Source organism: Vicugna pacos, chromosome 15, assembly GCF_048564905.1.
Source record: "Vicugna pacos chromosome 15, VicPac4, whole genome shotgun sequence".
Classification (NCBI taxonomy): Eukaryota; Metazoa; Chordata; class Mammalia; order Artiodactyla; family Camelidae; genus Vicugna; species Vicugna pacos.
In genome coordinates, this window is record NC_133001.1 from 2,330,013 (window position 1) to 2,354,677 (window position 24,665).

Consider the following 24,665-nt stretch of genomic DNA (forward strand, 5'->3'; position numbering starts at 1 on the left):
TCCAGCTCATTGGTACTTTCTTGAAGGGGCGGTGACGGGTTGCGTTCGGTCCGGCAGCCGCAAGCCGAACCGCACCGAGGCGAGCCGAGTGGGGCCGAGGCTGGCGGCGCCGCGGCTCTGAGCGGAGTCTACCGGGCTCGCCACACCCCGGCGGCCAGGCGGTGGCAAAGATGACAGTCTCTGCCGCGCGGCCACGCCCGGTCCCTGGGCCGGCCCCGGTCACGCCCTTCCCGTTCCTGCTGCTGCTGCTGCTGCTGGCGGTGCTGAGCGGCTCGGTGTCTGGCCGCGTGCCCCGCTCGGTGCCCAGGACCTCGCTTCCTATCTCTGGTAAGGCGCGGGCGCCCTCGCCCTTAGCCCTGCGCCCCGCGCCCAGACCCTGCTTTCAGGTACCCAGACCTGCCTGCGCTCCCCGTCCGGGCAGTCGCATCCTCACAGCTCGGCGCACGGCGTCCCGCGCCGCCCACGCCGGCCACGCCCGGCCGGGATGCGGGCGGGACCCCCACATGGTGCTGCTCCACCCGGCCCGGGCCTCGCGACTCGGTTCCCACGACACGCCCAGGCGGCTCCCGCGGCCCCGTATTATTCACGGAACCGCAGCAGAGTTAAGCCCCTCCCCGTGCACACGCGGACACTGAGGCCCAGGGAGAGGACGGGGGTTGCTGGAAGTCGTCCATTTCGAAGTTTCCTCTCCCTTATTCCCCTCATCCCTCACATGCACCTGTGTCCGTCAAGCCAGACTGACATCCACTCTGCTGTCAAACCTATAGGTCTTTCATACAGCTGCAAACACCCATCCTTACTATTACCAGCCTAGAATTTCCATCTGCCCACTTCTCAAATTCATTAGTTCTAATCTCCTCCAAGCCTTCTGCCTTGCTCACAGCCCTAATGTCCTTAGCCCACTCCCCAGTCTTCTCATCCCTGACACCAACTCCGGTTCTCCCGTGATTGGATCTACCATAACCCTCCTGATTTTCTCAGTTCCCTGCTCCCTCTATCCATTCCCAAACTGAGTGTTGGAAAACCATTCATTGAATTGACTTAAAATTCTGTTTAAACAATTTTTTAAGCCCTCAGAAGGGAAAAAAGGAAGAGGGAGATGTCCCTTCAAAATATGTGAAAAAAGCTGGGGGATGCCACAATGTAAAAAGTGGTTATTGGAGTGATTCACACTTTAAAGGCTCTTTGCCGAGGTGGGCACAAGTGGTGTTTTTCTCAGTGGGCATTAAGTGTTCGCACTGTGGGCAGGTGGAACCAGTGAAGCCGAGAGTACAACCTGTTGGCAAAAACTCACAACTGGGTAACTTAGAGCCTTCTAAACTACTTCTGTCCCTTCAGGCCAGTGACATATAGGGGTGCTATGAATCCAGAAGATACAGTTGTAGTCAGAGCCTGGGTTTCCGTTTGTGCTGAAACAGTAGCCGCAACATGGAGCTGAGGTTGCCAGGCTGGGTTGATATCCAGGAATCCGGAAAGGTCTATAGGACAAGGTGGGGCAGCTGGGTGGGATAAGTATGGGACAGAGTACAGATCCATACATTATGGATCTGGGAGGATGGGGTTGGTGGGGCTCCATACATCACCACATCTAGGAAGTGCACGGCTGCTGGCCATGCTACTGGTCTTGAGGGCAGCTGAGCAGGTGAAGCAGGTAGAGCAGAGCTGTATTGATTCAGGTTTCCAGAGCCAGAGATTGAGCTAAGAAGTTAAATTTATGCTAGCTTGCTTGCCTACTTATTTATTTATTTACAGGGAGGGAAAGTAATTAGGTTTATTTATTTATTTACTTTTTCAATGGAGGTACTGGGGACCTCATGCATGCTAAGCATGCACTCTACCACTTGAGCGATACTCTCCCCCCATGCTAGCTTGTTTCTTTTTGTATAATACTTAAATAGATAAGAGTTTTGAATGCTGAGATGGGTTTAGATTTGGCCCAAACAGAGCACATGCTTAACGAAGGAAGAAAGGAACCGTTTGTGAAATATGTCGTATGTGTCAGATGCTTCTACATATGCTATCTCACTTAATTCTCAACAACCCTGGATGGTGGTGTTTACTGATGAGGAAAGTGATGCTCAGAAAGGGCAAGTTAACTTACTCAAGATCATACGTCTGGTAAGTGAAAGAGCCACAGTTGAACTTGGGCTGACCCGATTCCAAAGCACGGAACTCATGCCCACTCTACCTCTCCACCTCTTTGGGTGGAATTGGGGTGAGATCAAGGGTGGGATTGAGACAAAGGGTGGTGGCAGAGAGAGGAGATAGTCTCCTAATGTGTTGGTGAAGAGAGTGAAACATTTCCCCTCTAAGTAAAAAGAAGTCACTACTGAGTAGTGGTTTTTTTTGAAAAAAAGGAAATTTAGAAAGTATTTGTACCTTCTATAGGTATTTTCAAATTATGTATCATGTTGTTATGAATAGAAATTACAGACTTACTATTTATGCCGCTATTTTAATAAAGTGCTCTATTTTTATAGAGAAAGCATACTTAGCTGTATTGTGTGTGCTAAGTCCTCTGATGTCATCAGTTATGTATCTCTGGGGAAGTTAAATGGCTGGCCTGTCAAGGCTCTGTTTTTGCCCTTAAGTTTGCTAAATAAATAGTACTGGGAAGAAAACAAAAACGGACCACTTTGGCTTTACCCTTGCAGACTCCACCCTTATGAAGTGACGGCTGATATCACTCCTCACTTTGACTCTCTCTTCCTGCCAGAGGCTGACTCCTATCTCACCCGGTTCACCATCCCCCAGACATACAATTACTCTGTCCTCCTCGTGGATCCTGCTTCCCACACCCTTTACGTCGGCGCCCGGGACACCATCTTCGCTTTATCTCTGCCCTTTTCAGGGGAGAGACCCCGCAGGGTGAGAGATGAGAGTGGGGAGGACCTCAGATCACAGAGCATGTGATTAGATCCATGGTTTTATGGGATGTGTTGGGCGGGGGTGGGGGTTGTGACAGGAGGCAGAGTGTTGGTGAAAATAAGGGTAGGTCCTCAACTTCATCATCTTAGCCGAGGGTGATGGAGGGGGGCATGGTGACCGGGGAGGCTATGAGGGAGGGTCATGATAATGGGGAGGAGGCCACAGTGACCAGGTTTCAGGTGGCTGTGGGCAGAGGATGAACGAGAATCATTTTACTCTAGGGCAACAGTTTTCAAGTTTTTCTGGCCCTCCGTTAGTAAGAAATATATGGTACATTTTGATCCAGTACACAAAGTGTGTACTGAAAGAGAAGTTTCTCAAAACAATATTTACTCTTCTGTATGTGATACACTCTGATGTATTCTGTTTCATCAAAAGTAATGTTAGTTGACATTTCACAATTGATTTTATGACTCAGTGGGTAGAGACCTCCAGTTTGAAAAACAAAGCTCTGGGGTCAAGGGGTGGATGTATCTCTGAAGTTCCCAGATTGATGGAGGTTGTAGAGCAGTGTCACTGACCCTGACTTGGGAGGAACTGGGGGAGTTCCTGCAGGGAAATGGTTACTCCTTGTTCCTTAGATTGACTGGATCGTGCCTGAGGCCCACCGACAGAACTGTAGCAAGAAAGGCAAGAAGGAGGTAGGTATAAACCCCAGCCCTGTCCTGAGTGTCAGCTGAGGCCTTGGCCCAGACCTGGCTCTGCATCAGTCCCCCTGCCGTGCTCCCACCCCGTGGGCCCACCCCGTGGGCCCACCCCGTGGGCCCAGGCAGGGACTCTAACACCACGCCCCGAGCTGCATATCAGCTGTCCTAACATCACCTCTCCTTGTACCTGCTGCTTCTGATTCTCTCTAACCATCTCTGACCCTCAGGACGAATGTCACAATTTTGTCCAGATTCTCGCCATTGCCAATGCTTCTCACCTCCTCACTTGTGGCACCTTCGCTTTTGATCCGAAGTGCGGGGTTATTGTGAGTGACAGGGGTGGGAGGCTGGGAGGGGTCTCCTGTGAGTGACTGTGACGGGGATCATGCTTAAGGCAGCCCTTGTGCGTGATGAGCACTGGGGGTGAGGGATTTCCTCACAGGGTAGAGCCTTTGTCTGCCACTGAGGGGGGTGTGAAAAGGGCGGGGAGGGAGGTTGTCCTTAGAAGGTGAGGTATACAGAGTGTAAGGAGTCATAGTGGGACACTAGCTGGGCTGAGGAGAGGGTAAATCTGGGAGAAACTTCAGGGGCGGGTAACTCAGGTTTTCCGTGCTTTGTCCAGGCAGCCTGCATCCATTTCTTAATCAGCACAGTCCGTACCTGTTTCTTCCTCCCATGTCATGTAACTATCTTTCACCACCTCCTCTCACCCCCACTGTCAGCCCCATCCTGTGTGGGCTGTGACCCTTTGCTCTCATGGCTTTTGAGGTCACTGCTCACTAATATAGCACCTGCTGGCCCCATACTCTGGATCTTGCCTTCACGGTTGGCACTCTGTCAACCATGTTTTCTCCTTGGTCCTGTTCATTGCTGCTAAGGCCCTGGGCGTCTCCAGCCCCCCACCCAGGCAAGCTTGGGACATGGATACCCCTAATCACATCTAGGTTAGTCATGGCCTCAAAAGTCCCTGGGATTGGTGACATCTCAGGAATTGGTGACCCCTCAGCTTTCCCCAGCAGTTATCCAGCAGTCAGTCACGGTTCCTACAGCAGCGTGTATTTGTGACCAGGCCCTAGGATGAGTCATAAGCCTCACATGTCTTTCGTATCACCAGACACCTTTTTCTCCCTTTGTGCTAGGAATAGGAGGGGCTCCAGCAACTCCCTTTCCTGGCCCTGAGCCTCAGTGGTGGGTCTTGACTTGACCTACAGTCTGCAGTGATCCTTGCCGCATGGATCTAGTCAGTGTGTACCTCCAAATTCCTCTTTGTGAAACATCACCCTCATAGCTCTGTTTTAGAATGCTATAATTGTACAGGCTTGATCGCCTCAGTCAGTCCCTCTGGGCTGTCCTTGGAGTTAGCTGGGCTCAAGTTGAGTTATTTTCATAATGCCGTTCATAGACTCCTGACTGGGATGTGGGTAGCTCCCTCATCCTGGAGAGGTTTCCTAGTTCAGGGTGGTGGTGAAAATCTCAATGTCCGTTCAGGTAATGTTGAGGGTCTGGTTTTCCCATAGTCTCACGAAGCTCACAAAGTAGCTGTGGGACCGCCATTGCCACATTTGCCCTTTTCCCAGTGTGCACGGAATCAGGGAGCCCATGGGTACGAATAACGGAGCCATGGTTCACAGACAATGCGATTACTCCAAGTTAGTTCCCGAGGGCCTTCTGTTTCTTCTTTGGCTCTCTGAGGTGGGACCCTAACGACTGTTAGATAAGTGTCTAGACAGACAGTGTCCTGGACATACCTGTCAGGATTGGCGTGACTTGGACCCCTCTCCATTCTTGAGAACTATCAGCAACCGAGAGTGAAGCCAGGGGCCTATGTCTCGCACGCGTATGACTTTTAATTCTTTCTCTGAACCCTCCTAGCTAGCAGGCTCATGAAATGAAGGAGCAACCTTTGGTCAAGGCTTGTTTGTAGGAGAATATAGGACACAGCTAACTACTATGTTAGCCCTTCAAAATCCCAAGACTGCTCTCTGGACTTCTTGAAGGCTCTCTTCTGTTTTTATCTGTCTCATCCTGCCTCCTGGCAATCCCCATCTGCTTGAGCAAGTCCTTACCTCATCCTTAGAGCTGAACCTCTCATGTCCCAGACTAATGACTCTGAGACCATCTATAACTTTTTTTTTTGAGACGATGTGTAACTATTATCTGAGACCTTTGACTAGCTGATCCAGATGCAACAACTTGCTCAGAGTTGATGGCTCAGAGAACTAACGGTGCTTCCAAAAGGAAGTTCAAGCATATAGGACCTACCAACTCCAGCAACGTGGAGAACTGCCCTTCAGTGACAGCGCATCAGACCCTGGAGGGAAATTTTTTAACTCATTTTGTAGAGGGAGCTCCAGCAGTTAACAGAAGAATGTTAGACTTACAACTACAGCACCAACAACAATAAGACTTGCCATTCAATTGAGTGTCCACTCTGTCACAGGCTTGGTGGTAAATACTCTACATTCACAGTTGAGTTTAATTCTTATCAATCACATCATGATACTTATTTATTATGATAGTGATAATACACCATGATAGTATTTATTTCCATTTTTCAGGCCATGAAACAGAAGTTCTGAAAAGTTAGGTAAAAGTCTGAGATGTATAGCTGGCAGAGGCAGAGCCAAGATTCAAACCCAGATGTGTCTGGCTCTGCTCCACTACCCTGGAATCTAGAAGAAGACCTTTGCTGGCTTCAATTTCTTGTGACATTTGATCTGTTTCATGTAAGAGGGACAATCTTTTTCTTTTTTTAACCCCCTAACCACTTGGGAACGGTCTTTCATGTGCCTTGCACCCTTCTTGGCCATGTTCAAAGGATGGGTTCCAACCCTGCCTTCCTACATAGCTCTGGCTTTCAACTTGAGGGACTTGACTTCACCACAACTGGTGTTGATAGGACTGTGCTGACTGATGCAATGGTTGTATAATGAAGAATCTTAACATTGAGATAGAGAATGTGATGGAGGGGTCTTACCCCTTTAAGACCCTAATTAAATATCGCTTAGACTGTACAGTAGTCATAGCCTATGTAGTTAATAGACTCACTTACTCCAAGGCTGTGAACCTGAATAACACGATGATGCCATTTGGGGAAACTGGAAGAGGATGAGCTTTGTTTGACATGCTGAGTTTCAAGGGGCTGGTAGGTCATCTCTGTGAGGAAGTCCAGCAATCAAGTTTGGAAGACATCAGACTAGGAGAGTTTGGGGAATGATCTGCATAGAAAGTCTGGCTGGAAATGTAAAAATGAACGAGATCTTTAAAGTGTATGTGAAAAGGAGTAAGGACACACGGTGAGAGGCTAGAAAGGAAAAGAGAAACAACCAAAGGAGATAAAGAGACAACAGCCAGGAGGAGGGACTCCAGGAGGGGAGAATTTCAAGAGAGTTAAGAAATAGAATATTGCAAGGAGGGAAGTGAATCAAAAGTACCCAATGGTGCATGAAGATGGAAGAGAATGAGAACTGAGCAAAAGCTCGTTCTTTTTAAGTCCTAAGTGAAACATGAGGGAGTCGTTTCAGGCATAGAGATGGGAAAAATGTACTTGGTTTTCTAGGAATAACAGGATTCCAGGTTTGGTTAGAAGAAAGAGTTCATTTTCTGAGGTATTGGAAAATAAGCAGTTTGCACTAAAGAGGCAATAGTGAGCCGTTTTTGTCTTTCTCTGGCTTGAGCACTTACCAAGGCAGTGACCGGTAGTGTAGGAATGTTAACCTTGGGTGGGAGTCTTGTAGTTTAGGTGAGAGATAAGACAGGTGTCAGCAGTGGGACATACGCCATGCCCAGAGTGCCCAAACATCTTGGTCATCTCTCACTGAACTGCCATCTTTCTCCCTAGGCTGGGGTGATCCCAGTGCCACACCGGGGAGGAGATTGTGCTTCTGTGGGGTCCTCCATTCCAGAAGATTCTTGACCTAGTATTCTTTTGGAGGGGGACTCAGATAACATCCAATTCTAACAGGCCTTCTTCCAGGCTCTTTCAGTAACACAAAACCATGTTTGCCAAGTACAGCAGGTAGAGAGCAGTCAGAGCAGGCCAGGGTGCCGAGGGGGTGGAGAGCTCTGCTGCTCGTCTCCAGCTGCCGTCACAGTGGTTAGGCCTCAGCAGCACCGTGCCCTACCCTAGTTTGTGAACTGGAAATATCATGCCTGGCACTTCCATGCCGTAACTCTGACCCCTAACTGGCCACAATTAACTTCCCTGTCAGTCCAGGTTAAAAATCTGGATTTTCGTTTTTGCATGCTATCTTGAAGCCTCTTTTAGTGCTGGATGCTCAGTTAAGAAAGGTAACATCTGGCTGGCTCTGGTGGAACTCTCACACCACCCCCCACCTCAGTACCTCTGGAGTCTCTGACTGAGGAAGACACTTCCTTGCCAAAGCCTCAAATTCTGACCTGACCTTCAGGTCTTCATGGACTTTACAGATGCTTTTCCTTGCTTCTGTGTATCCTTGATTCTGCTTCTGTCTTTTATTCATGGGGTGGGAGCAGGGGAAGGGTGGCCATTCTCTCTAGACGCATGGGCTGCAGATGGTCCTCCCCATCTGAAGTGCTTTATATAGAAATGCCTATGATATAAAGCACTTTCTTTACCCTTCCCAAGTGCTCTGGCCCTTGGGAGGCCTGCTCTCTCCCCTGGTCCTCCTTGTCCTGCAGCACATCCTCAGGCAATCTGCAGACCGTACAGTTCGGCATTTCAGAGGAAAGATCTGCCTTTCAGCCTCTCAGTGTCTTCTAGGGTAATCGTAGGTATAGCCTTCATCAGAGCACATGGGGGTTGGGTGCCACGGGAGTTGAGGGAAGAGAAATAAACTGAAAAGAGGGATGGCAGAGATGGGAAATGAAGTTGTGGGTGGGGGAGCCCGGATCAGCAGACTGGGAATATGGGAATGGTAGTGGGGGAGCGGGGGGAGGAGGGAGGGGAATGGAATTGGGTTTGTTCTTCATCTGACCATCTTTGTAATTCTCACCATGAACCTCCCCATGACCTCTAAACCAATTGCCCCCTTCTGGTCTGTAGGATGTGTCCAGTTTCCAGGAGGTGGAAAGACTTGAGAGTGGCCGGGGGAAATGCCCTTTTGAGCCAGCTCAGCGGTCAGCAGCTGTAATGGCTGGTGAGTGGGGAGAGACAAGAGCCTTGCTGTAATTGCCTCCTTCCCACCCCTCCTGTTGGAATTCCTGTGTCCTTTCTTCCCTTTCCTCGGAATGTCTATTATTCCCACATCTCTTTCTAGCCTTCCCTGTTCTTCCCAGAGCGCTTGTGACCGCCTGCTTCCCCCTCCCCAGAGTATCATTTCCCTTGCATCTCTAGAGTGAACGCTTCCTCTGTTAACCTCATTTCTTTTAGTCATTTTTTCCTGTTTATAAGAGGAATCTACTACTATGCATATTGTAATAAATTTGCAAAAAGTGTAAAGAAGGACATAAGAAGTCTTTTAGAACAGTAGGGTCCAAAAGAACTTTATATGACCGTGGAATTGTTCTGTATCTTTGTTGTCTAATACGGTAGCCACTAGTGACGTGTAGTTGGTTACTGAGCCCTTGAGATGTGACTAGTGCCACTGAAGGAAAGAATATTAAATTTTACGTATAATTTTAATTTGAACGTAAACAGCCATTTGCGTCTAGTAGCTACCATATCAGCATGGTTCTAGAGGATCCCTACTCTGAAAAACCACTGCTAATATTTTAGGTATTTCCTTCTAGCTTTTTTAACGTATGTGTGCACGTGGATATGTACTCATGCATGTGTGTTTGGCTGACCAGTCCTTTGTTGCTCAGAGGAATCAGTAATGACTATTAAATAAATTGCTACTATTATTTCCTTTGAACAAGCTATACCTACACAGTTGCTCAGGTGCTGAATGGTTCTGTCACAGGTTGTGCCTAAACTTTTCCTGAAGAATGACTGCCTAATTCTTTGGTAGCAGGAGCTGTTTTGTGTGCCACATGGTCTGTATTTTTGTTTAGACCACTCCACACACACTCCAGGTTCAGGGAGAATCCAGCCATTCTTCCCATGATAGTGCAAAAAAAGCAGGTTAGTAGAATGAGTGTGTGTTTCATGAACTTGTAAATGTCATGCAACGTGGATACAGTTGTGAGTATTGTCATGTAACTTTATATCATAGGCATTTCTATATAATTAAAAAATTCTTTAGTGGGGAGGGTGTAGTTCAAATGGTAGAGTGCATGCTTAGCATGCACAAGGTCCTGGGTTCAATCCCCAGTACTTCCTCCAAAGATAAATAAACCTAATTACCTACCCCCACATCAAAAAAAAGAAAAAAATACAATTTAAAAAAGTATCCCTCAGAAGGATAAAAAAAAAATTAAAATTCTTTGTAGATAAAAATTTTACTGACACCATACTACTCATCCTCTGAGCATACCATAATTTAATTAAGGAATTCTGAATCATGTACATTTATTTTCAAGTTTATTTAGTTTACTTCAAAGTTTTTGCTATTGTCTGCAATACTGTAATGCACATTTTTGTCCATAAATTTTTATCCTCACTTTAGACTGTGTCCTTAAGTCTCCTGGATTACTCTGCTAAAGGGTGTGAATATTTTATGGCTCATTATCTGTTGCTAATTGAGTTTTTAGAAAGGGTATACCAATTTACACCCTAAATCAGCAGTGAATGCGAGTTTTTTTCTCACATAAAGTTCACCACACTGTAGTATTCTCATTAAATTTATTTTGTGCTAATTTGAAGCTAAAAATGGCATCTTGTTTTGATTTACATGTCTTTGAATATTAGCAAAGTTGAGCTTTTTTTGTGTTTTAGCATCTATTTTTATTTCTTCTTTGGTCAGTCCTCTGCTCATGTTCTTGGGCCGATCCTCAGGTAGGATATTCGTGTTCCAATCTACATTTTTTTCTTTGTGATTATATTTTTTAAGCTAAATCCTTCTTCAGTTAGAGAGCAGATAAGATTTTCTTCTTAAAAAATTTTCCCCTAAAAGAATATGAAAAAGAATTTCTATATGTGCAATTGAATCATCATGCTGTGCACCCGAAACTAACACAACATTGTAAATCAACTATATTTCAACAACAACAAAATTTTCCCCCCAAACATTTAACTCTTTGATCTGTTTGGAACTTGTTTTGACAAATGGCATGAGAAGGGAATTCAAATTGATTTTCTCCAGCTAGCTAATCAGTTGACTTAGCATCATGCATCATACTGTTTCTCCTTTCATTGCTAAAGTTCCTGCGAACTTTATCATAAAGTTAATTTTTACCAATACTTTTGGACAGTATTTGATGGGAAACAGAAATCGGGCTAAAAGATCTAACAATGAAACTTTTCTTATGCATGACTTCATTTGTAGGAAAAGTCTTAAAAGCTATACAAATTAAATCACTCATTGTGTCAGTGATTTACCTTTTCTAAAATGCAATGAAATAACAATTTTGGAAAATGAACATAAAGTATATAGCTAGTAGATACAATATTTGGGTTGTCATTTTTATTATTCATCTACAGTTGAAATCAATGAGACTTGTTTATACTCATACATATCTGAATAAGAGTTTAGTTAATTGTTTATTTTTCTTGGCTTTTTGTCAAGCATTTTGGGCAAAACTCTGAGCCAGTCATTAGGCTCATTAAGAAAGATTTCTCAGTTTTAGCAACTGTGAATGTCTCTTGATGCTGTATAATTGTTAATCAACAAAATGACTTCTCAATGGCAACAATCTAAAATAATTAACTTTTCTTTTTGTTTCAAGCAGTAATCTTGAAGTATATTCAACCCTCTGTGTGTATTTTGTCTGCGTTCCACTCAGCAGTTGGATTCACATTAGCTTGTAGTCTATGGATACAAATTTCATAAATAAGATCATATTTAACAAAGAACATTTTCAAAGAGATTTCAAGTCTTTTTTTCCCTTTCCCCAAGATAATGAAATTCAGTGTTGCCTTTCAGCTGATGATTGATGGAGGTGATAAGAAATCACTTTCTAATGGTTTAGAATGACTAGCTCAAGACAGTTAACATAGAACCTCCATGGCTTTTTCTGTCTCAGATCCAAATAATAGCCTGTATCAATATTGCAAGTTTTCCTCTGCAGTTCTTGAGAAGGCTATGATTTATATTTTTTCTTGGTCAGACATAAGTGCCAGTGTTTAGTTGGAGCTTCCAGTGTTGATCCATTATCCCTCTGTTTTGAAAATAGCAGTATAGGAAATACTGGCGACATTATTTAAGAATTAGAATCAAAATTCCCAGTTCAGAGCTATACAGCTGTTCTTAAGGATAATGGAGGTATTTTGAGATAAAAAGAGCTCTTAGTAATGAAAATATTAGAATATAATATTAGAATATAAAAGCAGGAACATTTTTTACTTTAAATTATGAAAATTGCAATGTGCATTATAGAAAATTGAGAAAATATAGAAATATATAAAGAAGAAAGTGAAAAGTTGATTGTAATTCAGTCATCACCAGGTAGCCACTGTTATTATTTTGGAGTGTTTTCTTACACTCTTGTGTGTATTTGTAATAAGCTGGAATTATCACGTGTACTTCACTTACTATTGTATGCTGAACATTTTCTCATCATAGAATTTAATTATTCAAACAAGAGTTTTAATGATGACTTTCTCTTTCATCATATGGATGGAGCACAATTATTTAATTACTCCCATATAATTATACATTCAGATTTTAAAATAATTTCTTTTATAAATAATGTTGCAGAAGGAATCCTTTAACATAAATGTTTATGTAAATCCTTTACATGAATATAATCACCTGCATGAATTAATCCAAAAAGCAGGATTGCTGGGCCAAAGGATGTAAAAGATTTTTATCATGCTTGATGGTCTTGGCCAAACTGCTCTCCAGTTAGTCCTGCCAGCAGTGGTGAGAGGGCCTGTTTCATTATACCCTGTCAGTCCCTAAAAATATAGTTAATAAACATACAACAGTGCCTTCCTCCAAAGTCCAATCTGATGCTTTTGATTTGCATTTCAATTAGAGTGAACAGCTTTTCACGTGTTTATTGGTCTTGGATTTCTTTAGGAAAAAGCCTCAGAAATCTTGTCTTCAAATATAACATTAATCTTAGAGAAGATTAACAAAATGATCTCAAGGTCTCTATTTGAAGTATTCCAGTTTGGAAAAATTCAGATGTTTTGACAGTAACATTAACAGGAGCCCAAGGATGTTCGCAGTTCCTTCTCAGTCTTCCCTGTAGGATTTTTGTCTTCTGCTCATCCTTTCAGTTTTGGAGCTCCACCCAAGATCCTCTTCTCTTGCATTCTGTGTAATTGGGATGTCAGCCAGCCCCAGGGGTTCTGTGTCCACTGTATTTTGATACTTCTCATCCATTATCTGGAGCTACAGACCTCACATCCAGCTGCTTTCCAGACATCTCCAATTCAGTGTACCACAGGAATCTCAAAATCAGCGTATCTCAAACTGAGCTCCCCCGGACCTTCTCCTCCACCAGTGTCCCCTCCTGTGAGTGCACAGTGCCATGACCCAAGGTCCCAAGCTGGAGACAGTGATCAGTTATCTTTGGTCCTCTCTATCACATCCAGTAATAAATTGGGCTTTTATCAAGAACAGAAGAAGGGAGCTTTTGCTCTTTCTCTTTGACAGCCCATCTTGTGTTTTCATTGTCTCCTTTTGGGCTGATTGCATCTTGTGATTATTGCATCTGTCCTGGAGTATTGCATGTGTTCCCAATGCACTAGGGTGTTGCCAGCGTTTTAGGGTCAAGCTTTTCTCTTAAATCCATGTGTGTGTGCCCCAATACTAGCATTCACACACCCAAACAAGATAGTTACAGGAATCCTATATGGCCAGCAGTGGAAAAAGCAGAGTAAACCCTGCGTCTCCAATGATCTATAATTATGTCCTGGTATTAGGCTGTTTAAAAAGAAAAAATATATACAGCTGGCTTAATCCTTAGACAAGGAAATGGAGACTATTAGGGCAGGAGCTGTCTCTCCTGTGAAGCTCTGACTGTGAGAAGAAAAAGGAGTAGAGGAAGGAAGGCCAGGTCATGTTTAAAACCCTCTTTTTAAAGCAAGTAAATGGCAACTTTCTATTGTAAACCTTGTGTGAAAGTGAGCGTTTTGTTACCAGAGTGAAAATTTGAACCCCCCAGCGTTTAGTGAAATAGTCACCATCATGGCTCATATCCAAGCCTGTCTGTGTTGGGTTGTTAACATATGTGGGAGGCCTACATTCACAGGCTCTACCTCTGAGCAGGTAGAGGTCTGTTTCCACACGTAATTGTGATTTTTCTTTGACTGTGATTCTTCATCTTGGTGGCTTTCAATCTTATTATTTTTCCTCTTATATTTCCAAAATGCAAGTGTCTTAATTTGGAAGGTTCTAAAAAGAAAAGATGCTAACTACAAAAAAAAAAATTCAGTGCATATAAAAAAGTACAAAGAACATGAAAATCACTTGTAATTTCATTAGTCAGAAACAAACATCAGTAGCACTGTAGAGCTGTAGTTCCTTCAGTCTTCCCTGTGCCTGCAGACATATATACGTATTTTTAAAAATTGGGTTGAATTATGCCTGGTCTTTTTTTTCTAACCAGCTTGTTCGCTGAGCTCGACACTGTGGGCGTCACTCTCTTTTGCACATCCGCTTTTGCCAATAGCAGATGTGTGTTTCATGTTTTCTGGCTTGATCTATTCAGTAATAATTTGCCAAACAGTTGCACATACAGGGATATTTTATTATATGAACAGTGCAACAGAATATGTGAAATTGACTGTCATTGATCCCTGAGAACGTTTTGGGACTTTACCTCCGTCCACCACTAGGTCCTTGCATGGTTATCTGTGGTCCTTTCCATGTTTCTAGAATATTTATGACTCCCCCCACCCCCACCCCCTGCCTAAACACACCAAGTAATGCTTCCAAAATATACATAACTGTCTCCTCCACCACATTTCCCCCATTCTCAGGGTATCCACGACACAGCTTCTGTCAAGAGTTTTGCTTTTAGAGTGTTTTGTGTATGACACCTTTTTAGGGAAAGTTTTCATTACAGTTCTGGCTTCTATATCAACTTTTCCCCCCTGGAGCTAAGGGTTGCCTCATTTGTTGCTCTGTTTGCTGCCAGAACCTCTGCCCCAAACCTGATTTTTTTTTTCCCCTCCTGACATACCTGGAAGGGAATGGGATGTCATTTTATGGTTGTCCCCTGTTGCAGAAAAGTGTGTCACAGCTCAGTGTTACAGCTTAGTGTTACAACTCAGTTGTGACAGCAACATGGATCCGTCGAGAGATCAAGCAGAACTCGGAGAGTTGGAGAATTCAGGTTTATTATGCCAGTGGACCCAAGGGAGTTAACACTCCAAGCTCTGGACCCCGTCTGTAGGCTTACACAGGCCTTTATAGGCTGCCAGTTTACACTTTGCAACATCATATGCAAATAAAGTATAACAAAAGTTGACTAATTAGGAACAAGCTTTGTAGAAATGGACCAATCAGGAGGGAGAGAAATAACCAATCAGGAGTGTGCTCCATGCAAATGAAGTACTACAAATGGACCAATCAGGAGTGAGCTCAGGAAACCAGTAGAATTTTAGGGGTAAGTTCCAGTTTCCTAGAAGTAAGCTGCCTCAGAGGCAAAAAGTGAGATAGAGCCTCTGGGCCAGGGAACCGGATGGTCCTGGCAGGAGGTAGTGGCCCTGCCTGGGGGTCCTGCCGGTCTTTTCCATGGGGCTTCCCGCCTTACCCCCTCCCCACCTATGGCAGCAGATCAAGCCTATGGCCCCTTATGGTTCATAAGGAGCTGCAACTAACACGTGTTGAATGGCAGCCATGTGCCAGGCCCTGCCTGGGGCGGCCTCCTTAGCTCCCCTCTGAGTGGAAGGTGGTGGGCTCCTCAGTCTGCATTTGAGGAACTCGGGGCTGAGGAAGGTTAACTTGCCTGAGATCTTACTAGTAGTAAGTGTGCAGACCCAAGCCTTCCTGGCCCCAAAGTGCTTGGATTCTTTTCACAAACCCAAGTCTCCCCTCCCTACCCTGTAAGGAAGGGATTTTCTAATCTTTCCTTGTTGCCCTCAGAGGGCTCCTGGCCCTTTTTGCTCTGCATTAAAGTGTTTTCAAAGTATCAGTGGTTATCTTTTCAATGCCTGAGACATGCAGCTCCACTCAAGCTTCTGTGACCCCGGGCCCCCCCACAGAGGCCCTGCTCGCTGCTGCTTCAGTGCACGTGCCCTCAGGGTCCTGCTGGGGTTCCCAAGCAAGAAAAGGCTCCTCCAGCCTCTCTGGCTCGATCTTCTCTGAGTTGCCTTCAAATGGTGGTGCCTCAGGGCTCTCTTCTCGATTTCCTTTCTCCCTGGCCGTCAGGACTACCAAGCTGCCTGACTCTGGCCCTGCTGCCTGTGTTGCCCACACCTTTCTGTTTGATTGCCTTCCAGTATCTCCACCAGGTGTCCTGAAGGTGCTTCACCCTTAGTGTGTCCAACAACTGAACTCACCTCTCTCCAGCCACCTCCTTTCTGAGCCTTTTACCATTTCTTCACGTGGTTCATAGCATCACCATCTACTGTCATCCATCCTCTAAGTGGAAACCTTACAGGCGTTATTTTACTCCATTCTTTCACATCTCATACTCAGTCGATTTTCAAATCTTGTTAATGGGCTCTGCCTCTGAAATAGCCCCCCAATCCATCCCCCTTTCTCCCTCTGCCAGTGCCTTGTTCAGGCCCTCCGTTCTTGCCTGGACTGTGTGAAGGGCCTTGTAACTAGCACTGTCTTCTTAAAAACCAAAACCATTACGTCACTCCTCCTCAAGAAAAATCTCAGTTTGATTCTCACCTTTAGGCTAAAGTGCACATTTCCCTGGCAGAGCAGACTCATCACTGTGGGGTGCCTGTCTCTACCCCTCCGGCTCATCTCTGCTCACTTGCCCCGGAGCCCCTGAGCCCTGCCAGAGCTTCAGCCACGGGGGGTCCCCACATCCCTGAACACGGCTCCCCTCTTCTGAAGTCCTGGCCGGCATATTGCTCATTCTTCAGACGCAGCTCAGACATTACCTCTGAGATGCTGCTCCCCCAGTGAGACGTGCCTGGGTCCTCTGTGCTCCTGCACACATCTGAGTCCATGCCACCTGGTGTCTGATTCCAGTTTGTCTTCCAGACTCCAGTGGGAATTCTTGCGGGGGGGGCAGTGACATGCTTAGCACCCAGCACAGGGCCTTTTATGTAACAGGTGATGAAGGAATGCTTCTCTGTTCTCTCCAGAGTCCCTGTGATACTCAGAACTCCACCAGGGGATCTGTGACCTTTTATTGCCCCTGTGTGACTTCTCCACTCACATCCGAGGCCTTGGCCTTGTTACTCAGAGTGGCTCTGGTCCTCTGGCATTCAGCCCACAGAGCTGCAGCTGCCCTTCCTTCCCAGAATGCCTGTGATCCCCTCTCTTCTCCAATCCCCGCGGTCCCTAGAGCACTTCTGTCCCCCAACTGAACCAGGAGAGGATCTGATCCTCGTTGCTTCCCGTGGCTGGCAGCGGGACATGCAGTGATCTTCTAGGTTGGTATTTCTCAAAGTGAGCTCTTGAACCACCCATGTCGGGGTAATTCCAACTGCTTGTTTGAAATGTAGCTCTTGGGCCACATCCCCAACCCTACTGAGTGAGCATTGCTGGGCCCAGGGCCCAGGAATCTGCATTTGGATCAGTTCCTGAAGTGATGCTAACATACGCTAAAGCTGTGACTTGTTCCACGGCCGCACACACCCACTGACCCTCAGAAGTTTACACAGCGGGAGAACTCCAGTGAGATGGGAACGTGCTGCAGAGCAAACCCTTCCTGAAAAATTACCGTGTAATTAGCATATTACAGGATAGATAGGCCTTAAAAATAACAACAAGAAACAGACCAACAACAAAAAGCATCTCAGTTTCCACAGGGACTGGTTCCTGGTTCCCTTTACTGCCCTGTAGCCCTTTGTTTAAGGGAGAGAGTGGCCATCATGCTTAGCATTGCCTGCGATTTCTTACCCCCGCTGTGCTCCCTGCTCGGCCTGCGACCCCCTCTGCTTCCTCAGTGAGTCTCTGACAGTCCCTCTCCATCCTGTCGCCCTTGCAGGGGGCGTCCTCTACACGGCCACTGTGAAAAACTACCTGGGGACCCAGTCGATCATCTCCCGGGCTGTGGGTCGTGCTGAGGACTGGATTCGCACAGAGACCTTGCCATCCTGGCTTAACGGTGGGGAGAGGAGGGAGTGCTGGCTATCTGGGGACACAGTGGGTGGCGGCTGGGTGGCCCCAGGCTGTGTCTGTGGAATCTGAGGCCGCTGGTCTCCCCAGCCCCAGCCTTCGCTGCAGCCGTGGCCTTGAGCCCAGCCGAGTGGGGGGATGAAGACGGAGACGATGAAATCTACTTCTTCTTTACGGAGATTTCCCGAGCGTTTGACTCATACGAGCACTTTAAGGTCCCGAGGGTGGCCCGTGTGTGCGCGGTGAGGCTCTGCCCCCAGCTGCCTGTCCTGTTTGCTCTGCTGCCTGTTGTCCTGTCTTTCCCTCTCTGGGTCTCTGTCTTTGCATCTGTCCCCTGTCTCCCTTTTTGCTGGGCCTTGGCTACTTTTCTGGGAGCCTGAGGAATGTGGGGAAGGACTCTGGCCTCTTTTACCCCCGTAATTACCCTTGTGACACTGTCCCCAGGAGGTAGTGCAGAGGTTAAAGGCAGGAACTATAGACAGACAGACGTGGGTTCAGGTCCCTGCCGCACTGCTGACTGCCTCTGTGACTGGGCAGCATCCTTACAGACGAGGGTGTTAATGACGCCTAGCTCTGAGGGCTGTTTTGAGGACTAAAGGAGGTAAATTATGTAAAGCGCGAGGTACAGTAATTCATAAGTGCACAGTGAACTTAGTCACCATCATTGTTGTCGCCCTGCCCTCCTCAGTTACTCTGTCTGTGTCTCTGCCCTGCATGCATAGACAGATGTCCTGTGTGTCTGTCTCCCTCTCTGTCTGTCTGGGGGAACTTGTGTTGGTCTCCGCAGTCCTCCCCCAGTGTTGGTCTTCTAAAGAGAACTCCCATGTGCTTGTTACCCCAGGGGGATCTTGGGGGCCGGAAGACTCTCCAGCAGAAGTGGACGACTTTTCTGAAGGCCGACCTGCTGTGTCCAGGGCCTGAGCATGGCCAGGCCGCCAGCGTCCTGCAGGACATGGCCATTCTTCGACCTGCGCACGGAGGAGGGACCCCCATCTTTTATGGCATCTTTTCTTCCCAGTGGTGAGGGGTCCTGCTGTGGAGAGTTACAGGGTGGGCGACACCTGGGCTCGGTGGGGTCAAAGCTCTGTCCTCCGGAGTCGGGGGTGCTTCCCCGCGCCCTGGAGCATCTCTCGTGCGGCATCGCATTTGTCGGGGTGAGTTGCCTCCCCCAATTTCCTCCAAATATCTGGCTCGAACATGTGGCTGCCTCTTCTAGGGAAGGGGCTGCCATGTCTGCTGTGTGTGCCTTCCGCCCACAAGACATTCGGACGGTGCTGAATGGTTCCTTCAGAGAGCTGAGACATGACTGCAACAGGGGACTGCCTGTCATGGACAATGACGTGCCGCAGCCCAGACCCGGGGAGGTGAGGGGGCAGGGGACAGTTCCTTATCCCACGCGGTGCCTGAATTGCCCCTTTAGGACCAGGCCCATCTAAGCATCACAGACACTTCCCGGCCCCTGGGAAGCCTGGCCGTGCACCCTGTGTTTCCCCCTAGTGCATCACCAACAACATGAAGCTCCAGCAGTTCAGCTCCTCGCTCTTCCTGCCTGACCGTGTGCTCACCTTCATCCGGGACCACCCACTCATGGACAAGCCAGTGTTTCCAGCGGATGGCCACTCCGTGCTGGTCACTACAGATACGGCCTATCTCAGGCTCGTGGCCCACAGGGTGCCCAGCCTCTCAGGGAAAGAGTATGATGTGCTCTACCTGGGGACAGGTATGTGTCATGGCCAAGCAAGCTGCCTATCCAGTGCACACAGGCTCTTGTCACGGGGGCCCCATACGTACAGGTGTCAGAGTCACAGGCACAGGGATGCCTGCATTACCACGTCTTGCCCCTTGCCTGCTTCCTAGGGGATGGACACCTCCACCGAGCAGTGCAGATCGGGGCCCAGCTCAGCGTCCTCGAGGATCTGGCCCTATTCCCAGAGCCGCAGCCAGTTGACAGTATGAAATTGTATCAAGTGAGTTGTAGCTTTCAGCAAATCTGGTGGGGAGACGGCCGAGTCCAGGGCCAGTCTGTGACCCTGAGGTCTGGGAGACCCAGTGCATCCTTCTTCCCCACTCCCTTTCCGTAGAACTGGCTCCTGATTGGCTCCCGAACTGAGGTGACGCAAGTGAACACAACCGACTGCGGCCGTCTCCAGAGCTGCTCGGAGTGCATCCTGGCCCAGGACCCTGTCTGCGCCTGGAGCTTCCGGCTGGATGCGTGTGTGGCCCATGCCGGGGAGCGTGGAGGGTGAGTGGCTGCGCTGCTCACTCGCTTGATATCCTGGGGCTCCGGCCCACCCACGTCTGTCTGTGTTTCTCATCTGTTAATGCTGCCCTGTCTCTGTTTGTGTGTTTCTTAGGGTCTCTTGTGTATCCATCTGTCAGTCTGTGCTAACTTACCTGTCTGTCCATCTGGTGCTGTCCCATCAGTGTCTCCACCTCTCTGCTGGACCTTCCTTGACTGTGTGATTGATTTCCACATGGTCATTCACTTCGTTTTCATTTTACAAGAGCTCTTAGAAGCATTCTCACAGCTGACAAATCCCTCCTTCCCTCCTTGAAATACACGATCCTCTCGCCTCCGAGGACTCTGCGTTCTCCTGATTTTCCTCCCTACCTCACCAGTCTGTCTCCCTTACTGGTTCCTTTTCCATCCAGCTTTTTTTTTAATTTTTTACTTTTTATTGAAGTATAGTCAGTTTACAATGTTGTGTCAATTTCTGGTGTACAGCCCAATTCTTCAGTTGTACATGAATATACATATATTCGTTTCCATATTCTTTTTCACTGTAAGTTACTGCAAGATATTGAATATATTTCCCTGTGCTATACAGTATGTACTTGTTTATCTATTTTATATATACCTGTCAGTATCTGCAAATCTCGAACTCCCAGTTCATCCCTTCCCACCTGGTAACCATAAGTGTGTTTTCTATGTCTGTGAGTCTGTTTCTGTTTTATGTATGAATCCAGCTCCTTCCTCAGGGTCCAGTCTTTACACTTTCACACGTTCTGTGGATGATTCATTCCCCCTGTGTTCAGTACCAGCTGAGAGCTAGTGACAACCACGGATGCATCCTTAGCCGAACTATTTTTCTGAAACAAAAAGTCATCTTACTGACCCTCTCAGAATTTTGATTAGCTTTTATAGAAAAGAAATTTTCTCTTTCCCTTAATAGAGAAATCTTTTAACAGAGAAGATTTCCAGAGAGATCTTGTGGTTGTGGACAGCCAGTTAACATTTCTTGGAAAGTCCCTTTGTTTCTTTTAAATCACCCCCACCAGACTTCTTCCTGATAGACCTCAAGCAAATTTAATTCTCTGTAGTCTGCTAGAAGTATTTGTAGAATTTGATGTGGCAAGTGTCATGATTATAAGAGGTACTGGGGAAAAATTTGGTGATGAAGAGAATGTTGACAGATAATTCTTAAAGTGATTTATGAGATGATGGGGACTGTACCGGATGAGTGAATGTTCACTGGTGCTGAGGAGGGTGGAAGGGGATGCTGACACTGGATTGATCAAGCATTCTCTTCTTTATAGGTTGGTCCAAGACATAGAGTCAGCGGATGTCTCTTCTTTGTGTCCTAAAGAGCCCGGAGGTGCGTATGGTTTAGGGAAACGTGGGTGGAGTGGATGGAAGGGGCACAGAGAATTGTCCTCTTTGGACCTACGTTAAAACCTGGATCCTGGAAGATATGGCAGCCAGTGACCCAGAGCCTTGCCCTCTTGAGGAATCCCCTTTTTACCTTTGTCCACCATGGCCCCTTCTCGTATCCGATATCGCCCCACATTTCTCTCCATTCACACCTCCAGCCTGTAACCCCACCACCTTTTGTGCCTTTGCTGTCTCTGCAGAGCACCCAGTGGTGTTTGAAGTTCCTGTGGCTACCGCTGCTCATGTCGTCCTGCCATGTTCCCCAGGCTCAGCCTGGGCATCCTGTGTGTGGCACCAGCCCAGCGGAGTGACTGCACTTACCCCCCGGCGGGATGGGCTAGAGGTGGTGATATCCCCAGGGTCCATGGGCGCTTATGCCTGTGAATGTCAGGAGGGGGGGGTAGCCCGGGTGGTAGCCGCTTACAGCTTGGTATGGGACAGCCGGCAGGGCCCCCCCAGCCAGGCTCACACAGTGGGGGCGGGACTGGCCGGCTTCTTCCTGGGGGCTCTCGTAGCATCCCTGACTCTCCTCCTGATCGGTCGGCGTCAGCAGCGCCAGAGACAGAGGGAGCTTCTGGCTAGAGACAAGGTGGGCTTGGACCTAGGGGTCCCGCCCTCTGGGACCACTAGCTACAGCCAGGACCCTCCCTCCCCCTCTCCTGAAGATGAGCGTCTGCCCCTGGCCCTGGCCAAGAGGGGCAGTGGCTTTGGTGGCTTCCCTCCACCCTTCCTGCTTGATCCTTGCCCAAGCCCAGCCCACATTCGGCTCACTGGGGCTCCTCTAGCCACATGTGATGAAACATCCATCTAGGGCCGGGCAGGTGACCACTAGTGTATGAGTGACCACCAGAATGGAGTGACTGCTGGGACTCTGGGGGTCACTGGGCATGGACAGTCATCATGGCGTCTGAGTTCGCCTTGGCCCTTGAGTGGTCACGTGAACTTCACTGAGGTCTGCCCTCTCTGGGCCTGAACGGGCTCAGGGCCAGGCCATTGGCTGACTCCCATGGGAGATCAGAACTGCTCTTACAGTAATCGGGACCTTTCCCACCCTTGTCCTCTAAACCCCCATGACCCCTTCAGCCCACTCTCTTGGGCCCATTAGTCTGGGGCTGGGGCCCAGGACATCGCTATGACTTTGCCTTCTGGTTGGGCCCTGGCCAGAAGGAGGAGCTGTGGAAGGGGCTGAGGGCTAATGTGTGCTGAGTCCTTTGCTGTTTCTCCCAGTTTATCTGATTCTTTGTGGGGAGCGCATGATCCCCAAACTGCAACATGGAATCTCTCTGATCTAATCCACTGAGATCTCCTCCCAAACCAGTCCCCCTTCTTCTGTGAAAAGCATGTGTAAATACATGGGTGTTCGTAGGAGACCTGGCCACAATTGCACGGGTGACCGGGCCCCTGCTCGGGCGTGTTCCCGGGGGGCCGACAGGGGCAGGTAGGAATGCGGGCACCACCTGCAGAACTTGATACCCTGTAGCCAGTGAAGGAACGGCTCTCCTTTCTAAAAGGAAACAAACCACTGCCCTGTCTCCATCACCTCCCACAACTCTTCTGTTGAGTAGAGAAAAACTCCCAAAGTGACCTTCTGGGAAGGTGGGAAAGGACGTGATACGTGTGACCCCATCCTTCTCTTTGTTTTTGCCTCCTGGCTGCCACCACTGCCATGCACAGCTGTCTTCCTCTGGCTGGACCCCTTCCCTTGGCTCCTATTTAGAATGTCGTGAAATTTATTGTCACTATCAGGGGATGACAGAAGGGGAACAGTCATAGGGAATACAAGCTACACAAAGATAGGTTTGTGTCAGTGACTTTACTCAGGTTGACACCCTTGCTCTAAAGCCGGAGTTCACCTGGGGTCCACGGACTCCCTGAAACCATATGCAAAATGCCTTCCGTACATGTGTGTCTGTATTTTTCTGGGGGTGGGGGGAGGGTTTGTGGCTCTCATCAGATTCTCAAGCCTTAATGGAGTTAAAGGACCACTGCTCCAAGGTCACCAGGTGTTGGCCAGGCTGAGGTGGTGCCACTGAGTGGCAGTTCTTCCTGCCCCACCACACCTGCCCTGTGGCCAGCCCCTGGACGGGCAGCTGCAGGACACCCTCTTGTGTCTCCACTCCCTGGAAGGTGGGCTCTGCACATCTTTGAAGGCACTGTCAATTCGCACCAAACTTAAAGACCCCTTCCTGCTTCACGACTCCCAGATGTTCTGGGCTTCTGCTCAGTTCCAGTCTTGGCCCGTGTATGTGCCTCATTCATCCCTGGTCAGGGGCCCCCTTGAGCTCCGTGAGTGGTCCAGCCTTTCCCGGTTGACCTTTTCAGCTCCACTTTTCCTTGGCAGCAGCCTGTGAATTACTCGAGAGTCCCCTTGGTTCTGGATGATCAGTGGTTTTACCACTAATAAGCGTATGATCTTCGGCAGGTCATCTAACCTAGGACAACGGTTCACTCCTTTGTAAAGCGGGGATGGTAACACCTACCTCAGGGTTGCTGCAAGGGTTAAATGAGAGAATGTATAAACAATAAAGCACTGTCTATTTCAGCAGAGGCTGTTATTGTAAAAATTGGCCGGAATCATATAGCTTACCCCATCTGATAGCCATGACACACGCAGTCACTTTAAGCCCCATTTGATGGGAGGGGGGTCGTTGCCTCACACAGACATCGTGTCCTGGGTCATCTCTGTCAGACCTTAGCTGCCAGTGTCTAGGCTTTGGGAGGCAGGGCCTGTGGGTTTTAGAATCCTCAGATGTGTCTGCTTTTAGTGACCTGGTTCGTCTTTCTACGCAGGCGCAGAGGAAGACTCCACGTTCTTTGGTTTATCCTCACATCCCTCCACTCTCTTGAGGGGATAAGTCAGTTTCATTTTGGGAGAGGAAGGGGAAATGGGAAACTTCGGAGGGGCCTGGGGGCTCTGGGGAAAGAGTTTTCTAAGAAAAGGAGTGGGGAGACCAGATCACCATGGATGTGGGGCATTTGGTCCCTGGACAGTGGCTCTGGTTGGAGGAAGATGGGATGAGGAAGGTAGGAAGACTGAGGAAGGATGGAAACAGGCTTGAAGGGAGGAGAGCCACATCTTAGGCTGCGGGAAGTTCAAGCCCCAAGAGAAGTGATAGCATGGAAGTGTGGAACCAAGGACATAGCGTGAATAACTGACTGCATTATCTCTGTGCTGTGGTGGGTGGGGAGGTGGGTGGGATGGGGGAGGATCCGTGGATA

General features: G+C 47.9%; 1 protein-coding gene across 5 annotated transcripts; it reads left to right on the plus strand.

Moving 5' to 3' along the window:
• Positions 1-36: 36 nt before the first annotated feature.
• Positions 37-23,988, plus strand: SEMA4F (ssemaphorin 4F). Of its 5 annotated transcripts, XM_072937438.1 has the most exons (14): positions 37-327; positions 2,717-2,868; positions 3,510-3,569; positions 3,803-3,901; positions 8,599-8,692; positions 17,664-17,783; positions 17,885-18,036; positions 18,636-18,814; positions 19,011-19,158; positions 19,292-19,514; positions 19,652-19,761; positions 19,876-20,036; positions 21,332-21,390; positions 21,647-23,988. In XM_072937438.1, exons 1-14 carry the CDS (start codon positions 171-173, stop codon positions 22,255-22,257), a joined length of 2,325 nt encoding a protein of 774 aa, XP_072793539.1. In that variant the 5' UTR covers positions 37-170; the 3' UTR covers positions 22,258-23,988. The 5 variants fall into 5 exon arrangements, with proteins under 5 accessions (XP_072793539.1, XP_072793540.1, XP_072793543.1 ...); XM_072937439.1 differs by lacking the exon at positions 3,803-3,901; XM_072937441.1 differs by lacking the exons at positions 37-327; positions 2,717-2,868; positions 3,510-3,569; positions 3,803-3,901 and adding exons at positions 3,939-6,023; positions 6,134-6,301.
• The last annotated feature ends 677 nt before the right edge of the window (positions 23,989-24,665 follow it).